The 8,787-nt window shown below is 46.0% G+C and overlaps 1 protein-coding gene across 1 annotated transcript in view; it reads left to right on the forward strand.

Moving 5' to 3' along the window:
- The first annotated feature begins 438 nt into the window (after window positions 1–438).
- zgc:158659 (uncharacterized protein LOC791141 homolog) overlaps window positions 439–8,787 on the forward strand; it is a 19,303-nt gene continuing 10,954 nt past the window's right edge. The window contains exons 1-5 of the mRNA XM_062384439.1: window positions 439–707; window positions 2,202–2,314; window positions 6,565–6,668; window positions 6,745–6,907; window positions 8,667–8,787. The exon at window positions 8,667–8,787 is cut by the window's right edge and continues 89 nt beyond it. Of these exons, the coding sequence (XP_062240423.1) occupies window positions 2,230–2,314; window positions 6,565–6,668; window positions 6,745–6,907; window positions 8,667–8,787 (473 nt within the window). The 5' untranslated portion in view covers window positions 439–707; window positions 2,202–2,229. The remainder of the gene's footprint in view (window positions 708–2,201; window positions 2,315–6,564; window positions 6,669–6,744; window positions 6,908–8,666) is intronic.

Genomic DNA, 8,787 nt, shown 5'->3' on the forward strand with positions numbered 1-8,787 from the left:
GAAAGACAAGACGTCTGTCCATGAGCTGTCCTCAGACTCTTTACAGTCTTGACTAAACTTCTCTATAAACAGTTTTTTCATTCAGTTAATCTCTTTCTCAAATCTCTCGTCACGTGGGAGACCGGGATCGAACCTCCAACCTTCTGGTTAGTGGACAACCCGCTGTACAGCTGCTCTGACAGATATGTGTGTGTGTGTGTGAGAAGAGGTCTCACTCTGAGGAGAAACTGTGAGCCGCTTTAGTGTGTATTTATCACAGTGTGTGTGTGTGTGTGTGTGTGAGACCAGTGAGAGTGTGACGTCATATCATCGCTCTGTGACAGAGTGAGAGCTCCTGCCTGCTGAGGCTGCTGCCCCTTTAAGAGGAAGAGGAAACACAGGACCACCCCCACCCCCGCCCCCCCCCGCCGCCTAGCACATTGTTCTCCGCTGCTGACACCGACATCAACCGACAGTCACACAGACAGGCAGGCAGACAGACAGGGAGAGAGACAGACAGGTCTCCGGGTGTCAGGTAGGGTTTGAACCGGGACTCGGTCTCTTCGTGTCACTGAGGGGGCGGGGACGGCTCCACTGATTCATACATGAAGACAAAGACACAGACAGACAGAGACACAGACAGAGAGACAGACAGAGAGACAGACAGAGAGACAGACAGACGCTATGAGCAGAGGCACGCGCCGCTGGACCGGCGCGCACGAGCTCAGGTGAGTGACGACACAAAGAATTCAACTATGATACTCCCACCGCTGCTGTCATGGCAACCATATCATAATCTGAGGTCATGAGGAGGAGAGGAAGTGGAGAGAAGAGGAAGAGAGGAGAGGAGGAGGAGAGGAAGAGGAGAGAAGAGGAAGAGAGGAGGAAGAGGAGGGAAGAGGAAGAGAGGAGAGGAGGAGGAGAGGAGGAGGAAGAGGAGGGAAGAGGAAGAGGAGGGAAGAGGAAGAGAGGAGAGGAGGAGGAGAGGAAGAGGAAGAGGAGGGAAGAGGAAGAGGAGGGAAGAGGAAGAGAGGAGAGGAGGAGGAGAGGAAGAGGAGAGAAGAGGAATAGGGGAGGAAGACAGGAGAGGGAGAGGAAGAGAGGAGGAGATTATAATAAGAGGAGAGGAGGGGAGAAGAGGAGAGGCGAGGACGAAGAGAGGAGAGGGAGAGGAAGAGAGGAGGAGAGTAGAATAAGAGGAGAGGAGGGGAGAAGAGGAAGAGGAGAGGAAGAGAGGAAGAGAGTATAAAAAGAGGAGAGGAGGGGAGAAGAGGAAGAGGAGAGGAAGAGAGGAAGAGAGGAGAATAAGAGGAGAGGAGGGGAGAAGAGGAAGAGAGGAGAGGGCGAGGAAGAGGGGAGGAGAGTATAATAAGAGGAGAGGAGGGGAGAAGAGGAGAGGCGAGGAGGAAGAGAGGAGAGGGAGAGGAAGAGAGGAGGAGAGTAGAATAAGAGGAGAGGAGGGGAGAAGAGGAAGAGGAGAGGAAGAGAGGAAGAGAGTATAATAAGAGGAGAGGAGGGGAGAAGAGGAAGAGGAGAGGAAGAGAGGAGAATAAGAGGAGAGGAGGGGAGAAGAGGAAGAGAGGAGAGGGAGAGGAAGAGGGGAGGAGAGTATAATAAGAGGAGAGGAGGGGAGAAGAGGAGAGGCGAGGAGGAAGAGAGGAGAGAGAGGGAGAGGAAGAGAGGAGGAGAATAAAATAAGAGGAGAGGAAGAGAGGAAGAGGGGGAGAGGAGAGGGAGAGGAAGAAAGGAGAGGGAGAGGAAGAGGGGAGGAGAGTATAATAAGAGGAGAGGAGGGGAGAAGAGGAGAGGCGAGGAGGAAGAGAGGAGAGAGAGGGAGAGGAAGAGAGGAGGAGAATAAAATAAGAGGAGAAGAAGAGAGGAAGAGGGGGAGAGGAGAGGGAGAGGAAGAGAGGAGGAGAGTAGAACAAGAGGAGAGGAGGGGAGAAGAGGAAGAGGAGAGGGAATTTGATTTTATATTAATAATGACATTGAAATAATTATTACTATGTTATTGATGAATCTTAATTTTTATTTCCTTCTTTTGTTTTTTCTTTTTGTGTCTAAACTCAACGTCTTTAAATCAGGTAAACAGGAAACACACACAAAGGAAACACACACAAAGGAAGCACATACACTCACACATACTCACACACGCACATGCAGACACACAATGAAACACACACACAGAGGGTCACACTTGACCACCTCTTGTCCTTGTGCAGGTGAGGCAGCTTGTGATTGGTTGTCGTTATGGCGCCCCGGCCATCGTCAGGGGAACTGTGGGGGCTCCATCTGATGCCCCCCCGCATCCATGTGGACTGCTGCCTGCCCAATGGTACAACTACAGACACACAACTGCAGACACACAACTACAGACAGACAACTACAGACAGAGGGACAGAGAGACAGACAGACAGACAGACAGACAGACAGACAGAGGGACAGAGAGACAGACAGACAGACAGACAGACAGACAGACAGACAGACAGAGAGAGAGAGAGACAGACAGACAGACAGAGAGAGAGAGAGACAGACAGACAGACAGACAGACAGACACACACACACACACACAACTACAGACACACACAGACAGAGAGACAGACAGACAGAGAGAAACAGACAGACAACTACAGATACACAACTATCAATCAATCAAATTTTATTTGTATAGCCCATATTCACAAATTACAATTCATCTCATAGGGCTTTAACAGGGTGTGACATCCTCTGTCCTTAACCCTCAGCAAGAGTAAGGAAAAACTACAAAAACCCTTTTAACAGGTAAAAATATGTAGAAACCTCAGAGAGAGCCACATGTGAGGATTCCTCTCCCAGGACGGACAGAAGTGCAATAGATGCCACGTGCAGGACAACATCATCAATAATCAAAGTCTCTAGCAGCATTGATGAAGCACAGTCCATGATCAGCAACCATCTAGACCACGATCCACCATCCAGACCAGACGCCACTCCAGTCCTCAGTCACCGTCCACCGCCGCCCACCAGGAGGACCCATCACAAGCCACCACCGCGGTCCTGGTCCACCGCCCGTGCCCAATGCCAACGCGACACAGGGTCCGCCACCAGCACCACGATCAGCCCACATGACTCAGAATCCGCCACACTGGATCCAACACCGCGACCCCCGGTGCGCGATCCACAAACCGCAATCCATGGTGCGGCCACAGAGGCCCTGGATCTGCGGGTGATAAAGCAAAGGGATTCCGGGGATAGGGGGATAGGGATGGAGAAGAGGAAGGAGAAGCTGGAAAGAGAAGCTCCGTGTGTCATGTGTCATAAAATAGAACAAGTAACGTTCTGGCGCACTAATTAGCTCTAACTATAAGCTTTATCAAAAAGGAAGGTTTTGAGCCTACTTTTAAACGAACAGATGGTGACTGCCTCCCGAACTGAAAGTGGTAGATTATTCCACAGCCGAGGGGCTTGATGGCTAAAAGCTCTGGCTCCTCCTCTACTTTTAGAGAATTTAGGGACGACAAGTAGGCTTGAATTCTGGGAGCGGAGTGCTCTAGTGGGTTTATAAGGTATTAACAGCTCTTTAAGGTAAAAAGGCGCTATATTATTAAGGGCCTTGAAGGTGAGGAGGAGAATTTTAAATTCTATTCTAGATTTAACTGGAAGCCAGGGTAGCGATGCTAACACAAGAGAAATGTGCTCTCTTCTCTTTGTTCTCGTCAGGACACGTGCTGCGGCATTTTGGACAAGCTGTAGAGTCTTTAACGACTTCCTGCTGGAGCCTGATAATAATGAATTACAATAGTCCAGTCTCGATGTAACAAAGGCGTGGACTAGTTTTTCTGCATCTTTTTGTGAAAGGACATGTCTAATTTTTGAAATATTACGCAAGTGGAAAAAAGCGGTCCTAGAAATTTGTTTTAAGTGAGAATTAAAGGATAAATCAGGATCGAAGATCACTCCCAAGTTCCTGACTGTTTCATTGGAAGCAAGGGCAATGTCGTCTAGCGCAGCTATATCATTAGATAATGCATCTCTAAGGTGTTTGGGGCCAAGTATTATAACCTCTGTTTTGTCTGAGTTTAATAAGAGAAACTCACGGGTCATCCAAGTTTTTATGTCCTTGAGACATGCTCGAAGTTTAGTTAATTGATTACTTTGTTCAGGTTTTATTGACAAATATAACTGGGTGTCATCCGCATAGCAGTGGAAATTTACCGAGTGTGTCCTGATAATGTTTCCTAGTGGAAGCATATATAATGAGAATAAAATTGGGCCGAGCACAGAGCCCTGTGGAACACCATGATTAACTTTGGTGCGCACAGATGACTCATCATTAATTTGCACAAATTGGGAGCGATCAGAAAAATACGATTTAAACCAGTTAAGGGCGGTTCCATTAATGTTAATTAACTGTTTTAGTCTTTGTAATAAAATTTGATGGTCAATTGTGTCGAATGCTGCACTGAGATCTAACAGAACGAGGACAGACACAAGTCCCTGATCTGAGGCTATTAAAAGGTCATTAGTGACTTTTGCCAAGGCTGTCTCTGTACTGTGATTGGCTCTAAACCCCGATTGAAAGTCTTCATATATATTATTTTCCTGGAGAAACTCACACAGCTGATTGGCTACCACTTTTTCTAAGATTTTAGAAATGAAGGAGAGGTTAGATATTGGCCTGTAATTGGCTAAAACCTCTGGGTCTAGGGTGGGTTTTTTGAGTAGGGGTTTGATGACAGCTATTTTAAAAGACTGTGGTACATAACCTGATGATAATGACAGATTGATAATGTTAAGTAACGAACTATCAATTAGGGGCAGAATTTCTTTAAGTAATTTGGTAGGAATGGGATCTAAGATACAGGTTGTTGGTTTAGAACCTGAGATTAATTTGGTAAACTGATCACGGGTGATCAGAGAGAAGCTGTCTAAGTAATGGGTAGGATTCTCAGCCGTTTCTGAGATCTCTGTTGTTGGGAGGGTATTAGTGCCAATTGAGGGCAGGAGATGGTTGATTTTATTTCTAATAGTTTGAATTTTATCATTAAAAAAGGTCATAAAGATATTGCTATTTAGGGATGGAGGAATACTGGGTTCGGTGGAGGTGTGACTCTCTGTCAGCCTGGCTACAGTGCTGAAGAGAAACCTGGGGTTGTTTTTATTCTCTTCTATTAGTTTTGAATAGTAGGCGGCTCTTACTTTGTGGAGAGCCTTTTTATATTCTTTAACACTATTCTTCCATTCTATGAGGTTTTCAACATGGTTGCTGGAGCGCCACTTCCTTTCTTGTTTTCTTGATAGTTGTTTTAACTCATTTGTCTGGGAATTATACCACGGAGCTAATTTACTATGTTTGACATTTTTCTTTTTTAGAGGCGCTATTGAGTCTAATGTTAATCGTAATGAGTCTGCAGAGCTATCGACGAGGTGGTCGATCTCAATGGAGCTCAGGGTTTTAAAGAATTTGTTGTTTATATCTACTGCTAATACGGGTTTAAATGTAATTGGGATTATTTCCTTAAATTTAGCTACAGCACTATCAGGTAGACATCTAGAAAATGAATTTTTTATTAGTGGCATATATTCAGTTATTGAAAAATCAAAGGTTATTAAATTATGGTCTGATAGAACTGGATTGCGCGGAAGTACTGTTAAATTTTCAATTGCGACACCGTATGGTAATACAAGGTCAAGTGTGTGGTTACCACAATGAGTACGTTCGTGCACACACTGACTGAAACCAATAGAGTCTAGTATTGAAATAAATGCTACGCTAAGGCAATCTTTATTATTATCAACATGAATATTAAAGTCACCAACAATAATAATTTTATCGGTCTTTAGGACTAAGTTTGATAAAAACTCAGGGACTTCCTTTAAAAATTCAGTATAAGCCCTGGGAGCACGGTAAACTACGGCAAATATGATTGGCTGTTGGTGGTTCCTGGATTGGCGTGGAAGACTAAGAACCAGACATTCAAATGATTTGTAGCTGAGTTTAGGTTTAGGATTAATTGATAGACTGGAGTTAAAAATAGCAGCAACTCCACCTCCTCGCCCAATTTCTCTAGGAACCTGTGAATTGATATGACTGGGGGGAGTAGATTCATTTAGACTGACATAATCATCAGGATGCAGCCACGTCTCAGTGAGGGACAATAAATCTATGTTGTAATCAGAGACTATTTCATTAACTAAAAGAGCCTTTTTTTCCATTGATCTAATGTTTAAAAGACCACATTTAAAAGTCTGGGTTTCCTGTGTTGTTTCAGAGGTTGTTTTAATTTGTATTAAATTTTTGTGTGGAGTTCTCGCTCTATTATTGTTTAATTTCAAAAATTTAATCGGACGGTGAACAGACACAATCTCTATGGGGTTTTGTGACTGATCCAGAGGGAGCGCAGAGAAGTGTTTAGCACTGCAGCTCTGCTTCCTGGTCCCAACTATGGGTTGTCATGTTATAGATTTAGTAATATTCCTAGATAAGAGAGCTGCTCCATCCCAAGTGGGATGTCTGTCTGTCTGTCTGTCTGTAGACAGACAGACAGACAGACAGACAGACAGACAGACAGTTATTTTGTCCTCTGTGTGGTTTGTCTCTCTCAGGGATGATGGTGAGTCTCGAGTGTCTCAGGGAAACTCCGCTCATCAGCATCAAGCAGCAGCTCTTCACTGAGGCCAGGAAATATCCACTGTACCACTTACTGCAGGTACCCTCCGTCTGACCTTTGACCCCTCCTCTCATCCAATCAACAGTGATATAATCTCTGCTCTCTAATTGGCCAGGAGGAGTCTTGTTACATTTTTGTGGGCGTGACCCAGGAGGCGGAGAGGGAGGAGTTTTACGATGAAATGAGGCGGCTCTGTGACCTCCGACTGTTTCACCCGATCCTGAAGGTCATCGAGCCGCTGGGCAACCGGGAGGAGAAGATCTTGAACCGAGAGATAGGTAAGACACGCCTCCCTACACGTGCCATCGCCTGTCGTCAAGGTCTGCGCAACGATTGGTTGTCACCTCAACGTCCATCCTCACGAACCCTAACACCTAAAAATCACTGATGTTAACGACCAAACTCATTGGAGAGAAAAAAGTATTTAATTCACATGGCTGCACAGGGCCAATCAGGTTCCAGTGAGGGCCAGTGAGGGCCAATCAGGTTCCAGTGAGGTTCTGTGTGGGCCAATCAGGTTCCAGTGAGGGCCAGTGTGGGTCAATCAGGTTCTATTGAGGGCCAATCAGGTTCCATTGAGGGCCAATCAGGTTCCAGTGAGGGCCAGTGAGGGCCAATCAGGTTCCAGTGAGGTTCTGTGTGGGCCAATCAGGTTCCAGTGAGTGCCAATCAGGTTCCAGTGAGGGCCAGTCAGGTGGGCCAGTCAGGTTTCAGTGAGGGCCAGTGTGGGTCAATCTGGTTCCAGTGAGGGCCAATCAGGTTCCAGTGAGGGCCAGTGAGGGCCAATCAGGTTCCAGTGATGGCCAGTGTGGGTCAGTCAGGTTTCAATGAGGGCCAATCAGGTTCCATTGAGGGCCAATGAGGCTCCAGTGAGGGCCAGTGAGGGCCAATCAGGTGTGTTAGAAGCATAAGCAAACCCCCACTTGCTCACAGTGAATGATTTCTCATGTCTTCTCCTCTGGACCTTTTGGGGACTTTATACCAGTATAGAAGTATAGAAACCAGTATAGAAAGTCTGCAGAAGCACCAGAGGCTAGGACATTTGCGTTCACACATGCACGTCCTTCAGAGAATCTGCAGAGAGTTTCAGAAGTTCACTGCATGTCTGAAAGCAGCTAGCGTGAAAGGATCGATCAGAATCAACAAAAAGGTGTGTTGTTAATGCTGCCCCCCCCCCCCCCCCAACTTAACCCCAACCTTTACCATTTGGAAAACAGCTCGGCTCAGACTATGATTTGATTGGAACCAGTTCAAACTCGAGAGAAATCTTTGGACTGGGAGCTGCTGGTTTCACTTCTAGTTTGACCGATCACATCCGAGCAGACTTTGGTCACCAGCAGGTAAACAGTGGAGAGAGAGAGAGAGAGACAGAACATCGGCCATCACATCTTAATGTTTCTTCATTCAAGTGCAGGTAGCTGTAAATAGAGATTATACAAAATATCATCTGAACCTAAAACACCTGCAGAAATGATCACGGTTTGTGTGGAGACACATTTGACTCGTGTGATGACAGAAACCAGTCAGACCCTAACCCTGTGAACAGTGTGTGGAGAACGAAAGAGGTTTGTTCATCTACATCTGAAGTCCCAAAGTGTTGTCCCTTTCCCCAGAGGCTAATTACATTCAGACAATAGCCTGAAATCAAGTAGACTCAACAACTGAGGATGAATATCATCTGAAAATGTTTCTTGAATTAAGAATTGAGTTTAAAAAGCCTTTATGTTCATCACTCTGATGACCCCTAACCTCTCACCTCTAACCTCTAACCCCTAACCCCTAACCCCTAACCCTACACACTTTAGTTGTTGGATAAGAACCTTTATTCTCCAGTAGTGTTACAGAATACTTCCTGGTTTCCTTCCTGGATCACATGTGACCACTTGCTGTGGTTCAATCTGTGTCGTCAACATGCTGCCTCTTTGTGATGATCATCCACCGGTGATCAGCACGTAGTGAAAGTTTTCTCTTTAATCCAGAAAACAAATCAAAATGTCCCATTACACACACACACTGTGAAGACTTCTCTGTGTGCAGGATTTGCCATCGGGATGCCCGTGTGCGAGTTCGAGATGATGAAGGACCCGGAGATTCAGGACTTCCGGCGTTCGATACTGAGCGTGTGCCGAGAGGCCATGGAGGAGCGGGAGGGGGGCGG

Source organism: Platichthys flesus, chromosome 24 (assembly GCF_949316205.1).
Source record: "Platichthys flesus chromosome 24, fPlaFle2.1, whole genome shotgun sequence".
NCBI lineage: Eukaryota > Metazoa > Chordata > Actinopteri > Pleuronectiformes > Pleuronectidae > Platichthys > Platichthys flesus.